The sequence below is a fragment of the Parasteatoda tepidariorum genome, chromosome 12, assembly GCF_982258835.1.
Source record: "Parasteatoda tepidariorum strain Cologne lab strain chromosome 12, Ptep-v5.0, whole genome shotgun sequence".
Classification (NCBI taxonomy): domain Eukaryota; kingdom Metazoa; phylum Arthropoda; class Arachnida; order Araneae; family Theridiidae; genus Parasteatoda; species Parasteatoda tepidariorum.
In genome coordinates this window covers 868,030-885,471 of record NC_141766.1, presented here as the reverse complement: position 1 = coordinate 885,471, position 17,442 = coordinate 868,030, and the positions used below count along the sequence as shown (strand labels likewise).

Sequence of the window (17,442 nt, the reverse complement as noted above, 5' to 3'; positions counted from 1 at the left end):
CCGTCGATCGCAGTAAAATTCGGGAGTTTTTCAAATCAATTCCGGAGGGCGGGAGAATAACTCAAAATTCGGGAGACTCCCGCAAAATGCGGGAGAGTTGGCACGTCTGCTTAATCTTTAAAATCATAATTGATTTCGAAAAAAAAAAAATCCTGTAATTAAAAATTATTTTAACAGCATTTTTTTTTAGTTGAAATAATAAAAATGCATTTTTCTTCATATTTTCTTTTTTTTAAAGAAATTAAAATAAAAGGAAATTCAAAGCATTAGCATATTGTAAGAAATTTATTGGACACATAATTCACAGCCAGATATTCATTGATACAAGAAATGCACCAGTTAATATAATTGAATACAACACAGGGTATAACAATATAAGGCTCTTTTCTTCACTCATAGTTCATAATTCTTTTTAACCAGCAAGCTGCTCATATAATTTAGGAACATAATCATCCCATTGAGCTTGGTAAAAATTTCCAGCAACTGGGTCACCTAAGTTGTATTTCTTAGCAAAATTCTTGATCTTGAAACAACCACGATGGTCACCACTTCTATTAGTCAAACGTCTTTCATCACAATTTAACTTACCTGGTTGCTTATAAATCAAATATACATATCGATGCAAACCTAAAAAGAATCGATAAAAAACTTTATGAAGTTACATACCCTAATATCAACTACTGAAGTCAAATTGTTAAAATCAATAACTTAACTATTTTTTTAAATTGATTTAAACTGTTCAAAATGGCCACTTTCTGGCCACTACACTAAAATTTCCAGACTAAAATTTAAAAATACATATATACTGGACATCTCAGTTAAACTTTTAAGAGGGGTGCACGCATTCTGCCCACTGGAAATCTTATAGCAATGCCGGGTATCTGGCGGTGCGCGAAAGTCTTGCTTGTTCTAGTACGGAATCGCCATTTCGCAGAAGTAATAGATGTGATGTTTGCTTCGCAGCCAGTAGAAGAAACTTTAAACACTTTTACCATGTTTCTTTTGCTTTTTAACATTTATTATTAAGACAAATATTCACAAATGGTCTTACTTTAGGATGTTTTTGTATATATCAATGCTTTATGAAAACATTTCAGCATTTACCTGCATAGCTAAATTATTTCGAGTTAATGCATTAGCTTTTAATTAAATTTCCTTAAATTAAAATATCTTGCGATTTCAAATTAAAATACATCTTGTAATGGTGTAATATGAAACACCTCATGAGCTTTTAGAGATAAGTTTCGTCAATACAGTTAAATTATAATAAGAAAAACTACAAATATATGTACCCGAACTGTTTATATTTAAGTTAAAATTCTATTTATGAAATGTTCATTTATTTCAAAAATTAAGGTAAATAAACTTCATGAATGCCAATTCTATCTAGCACTATTTCATAGTTATGCATGCACTTCACATGCAAAATGATTGAAACATTCAAGCTAGCATATGTCTAATAACCCTTAGAACTCATGCTTATTTGAATTGACTACACAGTATTCGGGTTCTGCAGAAGGTGCAACACAGATTGCCTAGAAAGCTTGAGGCGCTGCTGGAGTACCATCTGCAAAGATTTGCTGCCCAGTATGAAGCAATGCACGCCAACAGAATGCATGAAATTGAGGCAGGAGTCACCCAATGTTGGTAGGTCTCAAAAGACCGAAGAAAAACGTTTTAACATTTAATATATGATTTCCCATAAACCATGTATTTATGGTTGACCGTTTGATTACTACTTCGAAAACTACTAGATTGATTTTGATGTCATGTCGCTTTGGAAATTTGTAAAGAATTGGTAAAAAAGCAAAGAAAGTAATATTTTCTAAAAATCGGATTTTATTATGCAGGTTTAAATGCCAAGAAATCGCTTTTGTTAGCCTATTATTTAAATGGCCACAATTTTTTGAAAGACATTTTTCTACAATTTTTGGTTCTAACCATAACCAAGCTCATACATAATTGTTAAATTTTGGTCTCTTCTGTTTCAGACTGCACGGTATGGAGATCGAGCAATGCATGTGCACTGCAATCATCTTTTTATGTTAATTTATGATTATTTCAAGCTAGAAAATTTTAAAATGTAGCTAAAAGGTGACAAAATCATATAACTTATCCTCTCATTTCACTGAAAAAGAAAATGCTAAAAATTAGGCTTCAGGATGCATAGCCAAATTTTCAAAAAAATAAATAAATTTAAAAAAATAAGCACATTAAAAAAAAATATTAGGATATGCGCAGTAATAAATTTTTTTTCTTCCTCCATTCGTTAAAAGTTAATGCATATACAAAGCAACAAAATGCAAAATAATTTTCAAACTTTACATGATCATGATGAATTAAATACAGGGTGGTGGCTAAAAAATATTGAATAATTTTATTGTACTGATACAATATAGAAAATGATAAATACTATACGTAAAACACTACAAATGGAAGTTTATCTTAAAAAGATTTTATTCCAATCGACTACCCTCTTTATCGATTACTAAAGATAATCTCTGACGACATTGCCCGATGGCACAAATCATTTTAAGAAGAAATTTGTCACATTCATGCAATAAAGAAGCTTTGAGAGAGTCCAAACTTCTGTGCTGCTTAGCATTAACTTTAAACTCTAGAATCTCCCAAACACAATAGTCTAAAGGATTTAAATCCGGTGAAGAAGGGCGCCAATCTTCTTGCTTGATAAACTTCGGGCAATTGACATGGGGCCCCGCCTGTGTTGTTTTGGTTCAGTGCAATGGTGCAGAATATTGATGAAATATCCAGTCAATATTTTTGGATAAAATCTTTCAGCATGTGGCAATAAATGTGTAGCCAATATTTTCTATTTGTAATATTTAGCATAGAATTTTATTCCTTCCTTAATGAATTTTAAAGGAAATGTTTTTGTTATTTGACACAGCAGGCCAAACTACTATAGAATTCTCTTTTTGAAAGCGTTGTACAGTTAGAATACTTTCGTTGCTGAATATACAACATTACTTTTAGCATTATAACTTCGTTCTGTGCAAAATATTTTCTTACCGGAAAATATTATTCTTTCATCACTTTTTCGACAGTGCCAGTCATGCAATTTTTTACATCTTTGTTACCCTTTTAATTTTTGAGCAGTTGAAAAACCTTGAACTTTTCTTTTGCGATAAGGGTGAAAACCCAAGTCTTCATTTAATATAAGTTTTTTTCTGCAGCCATTTTATTAGTAGAACATTTTGGATTTCATCTTTAAGCGGATTCTAAATATTTTGCTTTAAACAAAAATCTTCTGAGCTTATAGAAAGTGTTACAGTATTTTAGTAGCCACCTTCCAGTTTCTGATAAAGAACTCTTTTTCTTGATTATATTAACCACCATAAAAACAATTTATTCACAATTTTAAATATATAAAAAATTATTTCAATTAGTTCTATCATTTAAAAAAGTTAGTGTTTTTTAAGAATTAAATGCAAGTTATTTATAAAAGCTTATTTAACAAAACATTAAGCAACTAAGAAAACTTTAAATTCATAGTATTAATGCAAATTAGTGAATAATCCCTTTAAAAGTTGTTACTTGGTTCAGTATTTCTTTAATAAAATTATTTAAAAAATTTCAATAATTTTGAAATGTAAATACAATGAGTATTGAAGCTACACATTGTCAAAAGTTAATTATTATATGGTCCCTACACTCATAATATTTAACAAATCTGAGATTGGATCAGAGAAAGAATTATGTAATATTGAAACGCAAGATAAACTTCTTAAAATGAATTACTTAAAAGCCGAATAAATTTTTGCACTTGTTGGGGATGGTGAATAGAAATGTGAATTTAAGGGGGAAGCCAGAACCAGAAGCACTCACAAATAAAGGAAACAAAACTATGATTTCAATCACTTACATGTTCAATTTAATAAATTAACTCCCGAGTTGTAAGCAAAACCTAATGTTGTAAACTCAAAAAAAAAAAAAAAACTGTTGAATTTTGGGAGTTTACCCAGCTAAATAACCAGGGAATTTGATATCTCTAACTATCCAAAGAACGCAATAGGGCGATGATTTCACTGTGTAGAAAAATTATACAGAAAATATTGGATTTATAGGAAGATTTTGACCCCTGTTTTTTTCTACCCAAATTGTTCATTATTTTTTTAATCAAAACTTTAGACCTGAATTAATATTTAAAAATGTATGATCTTATTGTAATTTATCAAAATATCACAAAATAAGCACATGCACAACCATCTGAAGGAGGGAAAAATTTTTTTAAAAATAAACACATCAAAGGTAAAAAGAAACATAGCTTAGATATTGAAGTGCCAGTGATGGTAATCAACCGGCATGCATGTACCCTTTCTTAGAATTTCTCAAATTTCATGCACCAGTTTTTAAAATTTCCTCACAACTGATTCAAAACAATAAATTTTGGCAGGAGTTCAATTCATATTTTGCAGGAAAAGTGTATTGTGGATTTTTACTATTTTGGAACATTTAATGCAAATCAATCATTGTAGTAATTAATTTTTACTTAATTAAAAACGAAAACACAAATTTAGTGGATTATTTTTCTAAAAAATATAAAACAAATTCTAAATTGATTGCAGAAACAACCAAACAAGAAAAAGAACATTACAAGAAAACAGAAGAAACACTAAGTACCAATCAGGAAAACAATACTAACATTTCCTTGGGACACTAGTAATTTAAATATTTCATCGAAAAATATAAGGGAATATATAGATATATAGCTGTTAAATTATATAGGTGTTAAAGGTAAATTCGGATGCAATTACTGCCGCCATTTGGATAATGCAAAAACTGGAGACATTCACGTTTCTAAAGAATGTAAAAAACTCTTAAGTGTGGAACCCTCAGGAAATGCAAAAAGAAACCAGCAAAAGCAACAAAAAAAACTAATTCAAAATAACACAACTTATGTCAGGATAACTTTTGATAAGTAACTGAGGATTGAGTTAGTTACAAAAATATAATTGCTTAAATCAATCAATCAAAAAGTACGAAAATTATGCAATACCGAATGTAAAACATTAATGTAACGAAACATTGCAATCTATGGAAAGATAGTTATTTTAGAGTGATGATACATTGTGTTGCCAAAATCTAAACATCATTCAGTCTTACTAGGAACGTCGTTTATAAAGATTCGAAGAAATTTCCTCAATGTGGCAAGCGAGGGGGAAAAAGAAAAACTTGCAATATAACTATGAATTTTCAAACTAAATTCTGGCACACCTAGTGGCTGCCCACCGCTAAGCACGCCAAAAATCATAGGTGGGGCATGGAAAAAAAGGAGATGCTGTCCCTGGAACACGTAAGTTTCCATTTGGGTTATGGGGGGAGGAAGACAGAATAAAACCAAACTAATTTTCAAATAAACGAATAAAACATTTTTCCTTTTCGTATATTGACAGAGTAAGAACATCAGAATACATTGACATTGCTGCCTTTTACATTTAACTTTAAGTTTTTAAGCAACTGCACATTTTACATCTATTCTTTAGATCAAGCACCTAACTAAAGGGAAAAGCAATATCACTAAAATAATGTTTATGCAGTATCAAAACAAAACTTATACTTCAAAAACTTACAAGTACCAAATATAAAAAGAAATCACACACAATATTCATCTTTTGAGTATTTTTTTTAAAAAACAAAAATTGTTAAATAGTTCCATGAATCACTTGTAAAAAAATACTCAAATGATGAATATTGGGCATGAGCGTGAAGTTCTACCTAAAAAAATTCTAACTAAATCTATAAAAAGAGCCTATTAAGTCAAGTGTTATTCAAAATGGATATAGAAACAAAAATTGTCAAATGTGAACCAGAATAGGAAGGAAAAACTGGAAAAAAATAATAATAATAATAAAATAAAAAAAAATCACATGACTTTTCCTGTATCACCTTGCTTCTTAAACTAACCCTATACTACTAATTGAAATTACTACCACAGTAACAATGAGAGTGAGATTTTGGTGCCAAGAAGAATTTTCATGATAGTAATAGTTAAAGGTGGAGACAAGGTATTTGTTGTAGCATGAATACAAACCAGTTCCACTAGGAGGTCCAGAGCCAACATACTCTGAAAGTACATCTCCACGCTCAACTTCTGTACCAGGAATGTTTACAACCAACCAATGATGCCATTCCCTATACTTAGGAGTCGCACGACTTGGAGCATCAGGATCTAAAATAAAATTTTATTCTAATTCATAACAATTAAATGCATCATATCTAAATCATGCAAGGAAAACTACTGTTTGTCTACGATAGGTACTCTGACCGACACAAAGTCTGCGACATTCTGGTGCTGTGGAAACAAGAGGGCATTTTAGGGAGGGTAGCTTTGATGATAGCTTGTATGGGAAGTATACCAGATTGGCTGCCTCAGCCACCAGTAGGAGACTTATTTAATCTGATTCAATAACTTTTTTAAAGATTCGCATGGATATTTAATTTCTTTCTTACTTAAAAAGATTCTCTTTACTCAATCGTTTGCTATTTTTTATATACAAATGGAAAAAAAAAGAAGAAAAAAAGTTTAATTTTATTTATTATGAATGTTCATTGATTATTAGATGGTTTAATTTCTAAACTTGCACATTTTTTAAAGCAGTTAATTTCTTTTATTGAGTTTTCTGGAAAAAGTGAAGTGCTTAAACTTATTAACTCTGATTTTAAAAGGAGATAAAACTTTTGCTGAAAATAGAAATAGTTCACGTTATCTGTGCGAAAAAATATTAAATAGCTTCATTTTTATTATTTATTTTTTACTTTTTTTTAAACTGAAAGCAAGTTACCGCAAATAGGATGAAATCTAAAACTATCAACGATGATTTTTATCAACACCCATCAAACCATCTGAAAGTTTTTTTTTGTTGCTTAAATTACGTTTTCTTACTCGTATTTTAATGTAACCTGTATAGTTTTTCTCACTATTTATTAAAAAAAATAATTCCAACAGTTTTTTATTAGCAAATTTTTATTTTTTTTCTTCTTAATAACCAATTTGCTATGTATGATAAATTTATAGATGAGTTATTTATTAATAAAACATTGAGCTTGCTTTAAACAATTTTATACAATTTCCATACACATCCTATTTATCAATCATTACATAGAAATAACAATTTTAATTTGTCATTGAATCAACATTTTAATAGCGATTACACCCAAAATTTGATATCATAATTTTTACATTTTTTGAAAAGTATATATTATACAAAACAATAGCCCAAAACGATTTTTTTTTAAATTTAATTTATTTTACAAGATGTTAACAACTAAATTTTAAAGCTCTTTTTAATTAAAAAATATCTAAGGATAGAATCAATGGTTTAAAAAATTTTATCTCATTCTACGCAGAAGTAATTGAAATTTTTGATAAAATAGTTATAAATAAAATATATTCTTCTAGTTCCAAGTTTGAACTCAAAAAATTATGTAAATACATTAAAAATAACTAATTATTCATAATATTATTCACCTAAAATTATAAATTTATTATTTAATACAATGTTTGCTATTTTGTGAAACTTTAGTTGAGGTATTTAAATTCCCTCCAAATCAACTGATACAGCGTGATTGAGAGATCAGCGGAGTGGAGTGGCAGAGTGCGCCACGGTGCAGCGTTTTGCGAAAAAAGCTATAACTTTTTATGGAATTTGCTTATGGATCCATTTATTTTGAAAAGCCATTTTGTTCAGAATAAAATTTACTTTAAAATGGGGTTTGTTTGAACTTTGTACGACATTAACAACATTTTTGTTTCTCATTTTACAACTTAATTTTGCAATAAAAATTACATTTTGTAAACATTTGTTTTATTATAATTATTTTATCAAAAACTTCAATTATTTCCGCGCAAAATGAGATACATTTTTTAAAAATCCATTTATTCTATCCTTAGATATTTATTTCTTAATTAAGAAGAGCTTTAAAATTTAATTGTTAATATCTTGTAAAATAAATTAAATAAAGAAAATCGTTTTGGGCTATTGTTTTGTATAATATATACTTTTTAAAAAACAACAAAAAATGTAAAAATTATGATATCAAATTTTGGGTGCAATCGCTATTAAAATTTTGACTCTTTTAAAAAAGAGAAAATCGAACGATCTAAACGATGTTTCAGAAGCAAATACTTATTTCTCTTCACTTTAGAGCTAACATAATAGACCGAAGAAAGAGGTCTCATTTTCTCTCGCCGAAACCAGTCTTAAAGAGGGACCCGCACCCCTACTTGAAATAATCATAACTCGTTACCATAGTCACCGCCACACCTCCGGACGAATGTCTGTTAGAGTACCTAGCGTAGACAAACAGTAGTGATTGCTTGAACTGTATAATAATTCTATTTTCACATTTTATACATTAAGAAGTAAATAAAGCTAGTTAAAAAAATAAATTATGCAAAAGAAATTGCATGTGTGGTAAATATCTAACCTTCTGAGTAAAATGTAGACACAAAACTCTTAACATTTATCTAATCTATGCAATAAAAAAATCTATAAGCATAATCTATGCAAGTTGGACACATAACATGAACTATATGAATATGTTTAGTTTTACAATATATACGTGAAGAAACTGAGTCTTAAAACTTAAAAAGAAAAGAAAAAAGAATTGAATTTTACTTGAAAAAGTTCTAAAATAGAGAAGACTTAAAGTAGTTAATAATTTTTAAGTATATTTATAGAAATTGAAACATCAAAGAAAGAAATATTTACTATTTTCCCCCTTTATAAGGTTTACTCTAGATAACTTTTCAAAAAATTAGTTATTAGTCAAGTCCTGAAAGTTATCTCTAATTTTTTATGTTTTACAGATAAATAATTAAATTAAAAGATAAAATAATTTTTGAAATGAACAAATTCTATGAAATCAATCAAAAAATAATTGAATCATTGTGTAAAACAATAAATACTCCAGTTATATCAGGATTTTAACAACAAAAAAAAACATTTTAAAATCAAGTGCATCAAAAAGTGATTCAAATATCACATGCCCTAATGGAATTGTATAAAAAATATTGGGAGTTTAAAATCCACCTAGAAATCAGAATTGCGAAAAGTCAACCAAGAAAAAGGTGTCGTCACATCAAGTCAAAAGATAACTAATTATATGCGCAACTTGAATTCTGCATTTTGTAATAATAGTGTATGAAAAATAAAGAGATTTTAAAATATCTTAGAAAATAAGCAGCAACAAATGCCAATAAAGCGAAAGAAATGTCCCATCGATTTATTATAATACTATTCACAATCCAGCACATCAAAATGTGGTAATTCAAGTGGAATTTCGTATGCCATAACAGTATCTGAATTTTAAAAACCATGATTAAATCACTCAAAACTATTATTTAAACTCCACACAGATTTAGCTTGTGGAAAACAGTGATTACTTAAATGTGAAATTTCCGCATCTTAACATCATTTTAAATATTTATTCGATTTCACTACGGATAAATAAAAGAGGACAAATATATTATAATAATATTAATTAAATAATTGTTTCAGCAATAATCTGAATTTCTTAACAAAATAATCACTCTTAGTCAATCTAAATTAAGTGATAAGTTTTTTTTTTATAAAAAAAACAACACACAAGTTGAAGAATAAACATTCCTTAAGAGTTCGAAATAACTTTTTGGATTATCAATTTTGCTTCTGTTTTAGCCAAGGCCGTTACTTAATTTTATTTGAGTCCTGTGCTATCAAGGTTAAAGATACATTCTTGAGATTCGTGGAATTCCTCAAATTAGAGGAAAAGTCGCATGCTAGATTGTAAGCATGTCGAACTTGGCATCCTTATATCACGTGCACCAAAAAGAAAAATTCTCATGATTTGAAAATCAGAGCTTATTTTTTCAAATTTCATACAGAAGTAGCATTTGTGTTTTAGCACAAAAATAATAAGTTTGTATCAACTTTTTTAACCTACCACAAGTTGGCACAGGTGTGGGACCTTTGAAATTTCTTTTTCTTTCCTCTCTCAGCCCCTGCCTCTCATAATTTATTTAAAATAAATGTTTTAAAGTTGAAGTATATTCCTTGTTAAATCTGACAGGGTTTTGTTTTAATTTTAATCATATTTAACCCTATAAACTTTCTTTAAATCAATTAAATTATTAAATTTATTTTAATAACTAGAATATTTATTTTTTTAAATTCAATTCTGAGAACAAATTTTTTAATTTTAAAATTTATGTTTAAATGGACTTTTGATGTAATGTCATTAAAAAAAACATGAATTTTTACAGTTTATCTGAATTTTTTTTCTTACAGATTTTCGGATACTGTTTTATTTTAGAAGAATCAGTTAGGCAGTTTCTAATTTTCAGCATTTAAAAGTATTTACTTTTATGCAAACATATTACAAGATTAGCTGATCAAAAGAATTTAGTGCCTTGAACATGTCTGTGTAAATACTTTGGTATGCGGCCCTTCGTTGGTCAATCTGCTGCGCATGTGGCCTTTCACTCACAAAGGTTGTGCACCCATAAATATTACATGGTAGAATTTCTGTTTAATAGACATGATTGCTGTAAGAAATTATCTGAAATTTTTCTTTTTAATGTGTAGTTTTTTTAGGGGAGGGGGATGTGCTTTGTACATAGGAGATAAATAGAATTCCTTTTCGTGTACAAAAGTAACAATTATAAAATTTAAAGAAAGAAAAATTATTTCATGTAAAAAAAAAATTTCCACCAACACTACACAGGTGGTAATTGGGGATGTAACAAATATTTCTCCATTATTTGGCCGCATATTCGGGAAAGTATTATTTGGAAAATTATCTCTCAACAAAACTTTTTGTGGGAAATTTTAATAGATTTTGTAAAGAATAATCTAAAATCATATTTTTTACTACACGTTATTAAAAATAGTTTTCACACATATTTGTTAAGCTCTAAAACTTATTAATTTATGTCCTGAAAGACATATGGAAAACGAATTGAAACTTTATACTGAACCATGAGAGTTTCAATACTAATTTTTTAACTAATGCAAAGCCTTTTAATGCAACATTTCTAATAGACTTTATTTTTTTTTATTGTCACTTTTTTCTATTACGGTAAAACAGATAACTATAGAATACCCTGATTCTCAAGATTAAAGTTATTTTTTAAAACTAAGAACAATTTCTTTTCCTGTTTTTCTTTTGATTTTTTTTTAAAACTTTTTTCAAAGTGTTTTTATTATGACAGCATTTTTAAAGAGCATTTCTAATGAACCTCTTTAAGCTCACTTTTTTCAAAAAATATGGCATTGTGAAAAAGTTGAAGTTTTTACCTTTAAATCTATCGCTTAAAAATTAGGAAATTTCTTTTCTTTTTGGTTTCTATACAGCTTTTTCTTTTTTAAAAAACCTATGTTTTTATTGACATGACAATTTAGAAGGTCTCTATTAGACTTTAATCTTCACTTTTTTCTTTAAATTACGGTAATTGGTAAACTGAAATGTTTAGCTTTGTAATTTTCTTTCAAAAATCGAGAATTTTTTTAAATTTTTTCTATTTGCTTTACAGTCTTTGTTTTAATGATAGCGCTGCATTTTTAAAGGCATTTCTGTTAAACATCATTTTTTTTAATGCGTAATGGATTATTTTTTTTTTTCTGAAAATTTTTTTTTGCATTTAATTTTGTTTAAAAAATTAATCAGATAATTATTTACTATATCTTTTCTTTCAACTTAGTTTTTTTTTATTTTTAAAATTTTTATAGCTGTTAGTAGGGCTGGGCGGTATGAGAATTTCGACATTGTGGTATATTCTGCTTCATATCACAATCTTACGACATACTATGGTAATTTAACTGTTTTGTATATTATAAATGCAAGACTTTTTTGCAAATAAAAGTTTAATGTGTTTAAAGAACATAATTTAAAAATATATACCCAATGTTTACATCGGTAGCTCATAAGATAAGTATATCACAGAATCAACTAATTATGAAGCATCATTATTTTAAAACAGAAAAATTATATTCACATATATTGTAAGCATTACTTTATTTCTCTTAATTTTGCAATACATTTTAAACGTATTTTAGAATTTTTACTTAAAAAGATCTGCATCTCAGCTTTGTCTGGCAACGAAGAAGTACGATCTTTAGCAATGACATTGCCTGCAACACTTGTACCTGGTATTGCAAGGAATTGCCTCGTAATTAACTGTAGTTTCGGAAAGGAAGAGCCGTCTTTTCCACGACATTAATGTTCAATTCGAAATACTTATCTTTGATACATTTAAGTACCTGTTCAGCTTAGTCTCAGCTTTTGCTGGTGGAGTATATTTCCCAGCACTCAAGTCTCCTTCCTCATCTGAGTTAGAGAACTTTGCAAGGCCTTTTTTATTGCATTTGAGTACTTGTAGAAGAAACACTTATCTTGCATTGCATATGAAGAAGCCAAGAGTTCAAGCGCTCTACTTTTAACTTCCTAAACATTTTCTATATGTGTAAGTTATAATAAGCTTCTATACATTGGGTCACTCCGTGGCAGAATCGTGGCGACACGGCGACATAGTAGCAGAACATTACCGTGATCTTGCAGAAAGACTTTTCGTTTGGGAAGTTAAAAGTTTTTTTTTTCTGCAAAAATTTTCGAAAGATTTTATCTTTTCTTCAGATTTATATTCAAAAGATACCTTTCTCGCCCATCTGAGTCGGAAAAAATGCTTTTTCCATTCTCATTTGAGAACACTGAAAAACAAAGATTAATGAAGTAAAGAATTTGGTTTGCTTTTGTGCAGAAACTTTCGTTGTAACTTTTTAATGCGGTTATTACTATTGATTTCCACATAGTTTTAAAATCCGATATTTTAAATTTAATATTATTTAATACAAAAACTGAATCTCGAAATGAAAACGCACAATTAGTAACCCTTTTGCAGGGTTGGCAGGTTTTTGACATGTGACAGTTTTTGACGGTTTAAACCATGGTATAAACCGTCATATCAAAAACCTCACTGTCAAAAACCTATATTCATATGTGACATTTAATTAATACATAAAATTTATATATTTTTTAGAAAGGATAGTGTTTCTAAATATGTTCTAGAAAAAATAAATTTAAAATTTGGAAGAAACACTTATATTTTGAATAGTAACCAATGTGCATATAGGAGCAATGTGTAATATAGGAGCAAATGAACTAGACTATTGAATTTTGAATTAAATTTCTACTTCCATCATTTTCATTTTGATTATGTAGTCTGATGCATGTTCTAATTTTTAAAATTACTTATTTAATTAGGATAATTAATAAATTTCCATTATAATTTGTTTAAATATTTCATAGATCAGTGACTGTAATGTTCTTCTGTTTAGTTTGACTTTTGTGATTGGTTGTTAGTTTTTCAGAAAAATCAGTAATTCTGAATTTTAAATCTTCAATTTTTTAAAATTCATAGTTAACATAAGACAATACAAATTTAAGTGCTTTCTGTTAAATACACAGAGTAGTTAGTGTCGATTTACAGTGTATTCAGCCTATTCATTTACTATGCTGAAAATTTAGTTTATCCAAATACTTGTGAATTTCATTTTGCTGAATACTATATAGTTTTGTTGAATATCTAAATATTCAGCTGCTGAATAATTACTTCTTGCTTTCAAGATATACATTATTTGTATTCTTAATACAAGGAGAAAAAAAATTAAGAGATAAAAATTGTTTTAAAATGATAATTGTAATAATTATAATAAACAATATGAATTATATTTATCATTATACATAAATATAACCACTTTTAAATTCAAATTAACATACTGGATAATAAAGATATTCGGTATAACATTAAAATTTTTTTTTTATACACTTGTATCAAGTTGGTATTTATACAACATAACTTGTAAGTTCCTTATAAGTATTAGTTATATGTTCCTTATATGTCAAAAATGCATAGAAATAAACTTTTAATTTTCTTAAATATCAAAAAAAAAAATTTCAAAATATAAATATTTAAAAAATTTTTGTGCAAAATTTTTGTGCACTTGCATTTGAATATGTATATATATATATTCTGAGATTTTAAATCTGTAATTTTACCTTAATTTTAATTTAAAAATATTTTAAAACCTGCTGATTACCTATAGTATAATTAAATTTCAATATAATGCATGGCAACTGTTGGTAGTTTTGAAGTTCATATATTTTCTTGGCAAACTTCAATTTTTGACATTTTGACGGGTTTTTGACAGTTTAAACCAGTATTATACCCTTGTCATGTCAAAAACCACTTTTTGACATCAAAAACCCAACCCTGCCCTTTTGTGAAGAGTTCGATTTACCTACTACGGATTTCACGATTTTAAATTATTTTTTTTTAATGAGATGATTTACAAAATGCGAAAAAGGAAATAATTAGTGTGTTTTACCCCAAAAAATGCGAGAATATAGCCCACAATATTAGAATAAAAAGAATATTGCATATTTAATAAGCAATTATTTCATTATTTAAAGTTTTTTGTTACTTTAATTTAGTAACATGTATAATTTTTATTTTTAGAAGTATCTTGCAGAAGGATATTAATATTAGGTATGTCGCAGAAAGCCCAAAAAAATTCTTGATTTTTGTTTGATTATTTACAATTGTTAAATAAAGTATTGTTTGCTAAACTTCTACTATTCAGTGAACCAGCGCATTGTGTACATAATAAAGTGATCCTAGTAAAACCGGAGACGTCGTAGTTTCGAACTTTCGGCTTGTTGTGGAATGCATAGTTTTATTTCGTTTTCTTCATAATGAGCAGTGGTGGTGAAGAAGACAAGAAATCTGAAAAGACTGTGCTCAGTCGCAGAAAGGGTTACTTGAAAGGTCGAATAACCAAATTAGAGACATTTGTTCGTGAGAAAGCTGAACTATCATTGCTTCAATGCAAATTAGAAAGCATTTTGGATACTTGTGATAAACTAGAGAAATTAAAATTGGATTACTATGCCACGTTCGATGAAAAAGATTTGCCCAATTTTGAAGCTAAAGTGGACAATTTAAAAGAATCTACAGAACATATAAAGGTAAGCTTGCAAACCTTTATACTTAAGTTTCAACACAATGAAGTTAAGAGGTAATGATTCCATTTCAACTAAAATGAATTTGAAGTTACCAGATATTAATTTGCCTACATTTAATGGACAAGTTGAGCATTGGTCAAGCTTTAAACAACAATTTGATAGTCTGATATCTAATAATTCTTCACTGTCTGATTAACAAAAGTTGATTTATTTGAGATCATCGCTTAAGGGCGATGCTAAACTTATAGAAACTAGTGAAGATTCATTTGAATCTTTGATGAAAGTTTTAACTGATAGATATGAGAATAAGCGTATTGTGGTAAATAGTTATATTTCTAATATTTTGAACTTAGAAAAGTCATCGTAAGATTCTTTTAAAGACATAAGAAATCTTATTGATTTGTTAAACCGTAATTTAAGAGGTTTAAAACTTTTGAAATTAGAAAGTAACGAATTATGTTATCAACTGCTAATGAATATTATTCTACAAAAAGTAGATAAAAATACACGTAAGGAATTCGAAATGTCTCTAACAACTTCTGATTTGCCCGAATGGGATAAGTTTTTGGACTTTTTCATAAAAGAGCTTAGTTATTAGAGAATTTACAAGGTGTGCAGCCAAATAAATCGAAACTCCATCCCGTAAATAAAAGTAAATCTTTTATTCTAAAATCTAGTTTGAAATGTTTGTTTTGTAAAAAACCGCATGAACTGCATAATTGTCCATTATTTTTGGATCTTTCCCCTTTAAAAAGGTTTGAAGAAGTTAAAAAATTAAGGCTTTGCATTAATTGTTTTGGTAGTAATCATAAACTTTCTAATTGTTTTTTGAAAGTTTGTTGTAAATTTCGTAACTTTAAACATCACGATTTACTTCATAGAGATAATTCTCGCCCGCTCTTCAGAGAGATAATTCGGTGAAATTGCTGACTCGAAGAAATCGAAAGACAGTAGCGTTTCCCACACATTCTCAACTCGTAGTCTAAATAGTAATAAATTAGTTCTTCTATCTACTGCTTTAATTAACATTTGGAGTCTGCTTAAAAATAAATATGTCTCAATTAGAGCATTGTTGGACAATGGCAGTCAATCGAATTACTTAAATTCTAATACTTGGTTTATTTGGGGTTGAAGCGAGAAAAAATAAACATCTCAGTTAGTGGATTGGGAGAGAATAAAATGAATGTTAAGTGGAAGGCCACTTCTTTGATTTGTAATAAGGAATTATCTTTTTCTTCGCAGGTTGAATTATTAGTAGTTCCTAGAATTACAGGCTTGATTCCATCGACTCCTATTAAAATTAGAGAGCATTTAATTTTTGATCGTGCATTATTAGCTGATCCAAATTTTGAGATAATATAAACATGATTATAGGAGCTGAGCTCTTTTATGATATTATAAAGGAAGGAAAAACCAGAGTTTCTCCTAATTTGTTATTCCAAAACTCTGCTTTTGGTTTGATAGCAACAGGTAAGGTTTATGAGAACAATTTAAATTCCTTTTGCGGTTTAACACATACCTCTGAAAATATTGAAGATTCTCCTCAGAAATTTTGAGAAATCGAAAGTGTTTCGTCACATATGCTTACTGGTGAAGAAGAATATTGTGAAAACCATTTTTTAAAAACTCATTATCGCAGCGAATGTGGTAGATATGTGGTTCAAATGCCACTCAAAAAGGATCCCTAATGTTTAGGTGATTCAAAGTACCGTATTTTTCGTCGCAAGCGCCGCTTCGTCGCAAGCGCCGCACATCGATAAAATTGAAATTTTTAAAAAAAAAGTTATTGTAAGCGCCGCTCCGGCGCAAGCGCCGCAATGGCGCTAAACCGGGCATATCAGCATCCTTTTAGAAGAGACCTTTAAATTACCATTTAGAGTATCTGTATAATAAAAAATTAAATATTTTTATGCATTTCATAAAGTAAAGTTTTAATTTCTAAATTATAATAAAAAATTTCTTTTTCAACAAAAAAAAAAAAAAAAAAAACGAAAACAACAAAACGATATAAAATAAAGTTGTTCTTACCAGTTGGCACCGCGCCAAAGAACAGAAGAACAGCAAAAAAATTATTTATATGTGCAGTAGCTACGCTGAACTGATTACAGAAATCAGTAAAACAATGTAATAAGAAAAGTAAAATAAAAATTTATTATATGAAAAATTTTAAAATAAAAAGATTTTAAAATTTATTACTGTTAACAATTTGAGGAAAAACTAATACATAATAACGAAACAGCTAATAATAACGAAATAACTAACAATAACAAGAATAATAAATAACTAAACAAGCCCCAAAAAAATTCTGAAGGAATGAGAGAAGAGGAAATAAGTTTCACTTTCACAATCTTAGGGGGTGGAATTTTAGTGGGTAGAATGCCCTCTCCTTCAATGGAAATAACCCAATGTGACTCAACTAGA

General features: G+C 28.4%; 1 protein-coding gene across 1 annotated transcript in view; it reads right to left on the bottom strand.

The window, feature by feature from the left end:
* Window positions 1–266: 266 nt before the first annotated feature.
* The window catches only part of LOC107450429 (protein D3), a 59,438-nt gene continuing 42,262 nt past the window's right edge, over window positions 267–17,442 (bottom strand). Inside the window, exons 3-4 of the mRNA XM_087156120.1 lie at window positions 6,053–6,190; window positions 267–627 (exon numbers count right to left, since the gene is read on the bottom strand). Of these exons, the coding sequence (XP_087012246.1) occupies window positions 413–627; window positions 6,053–6,190 (353 nt within the window). The 3' untranslated portion in view covers window positions 267–412. The remainder of the gene's footprint in view (window positions 628–6,052; window positions 6,191–17,442) is intronic.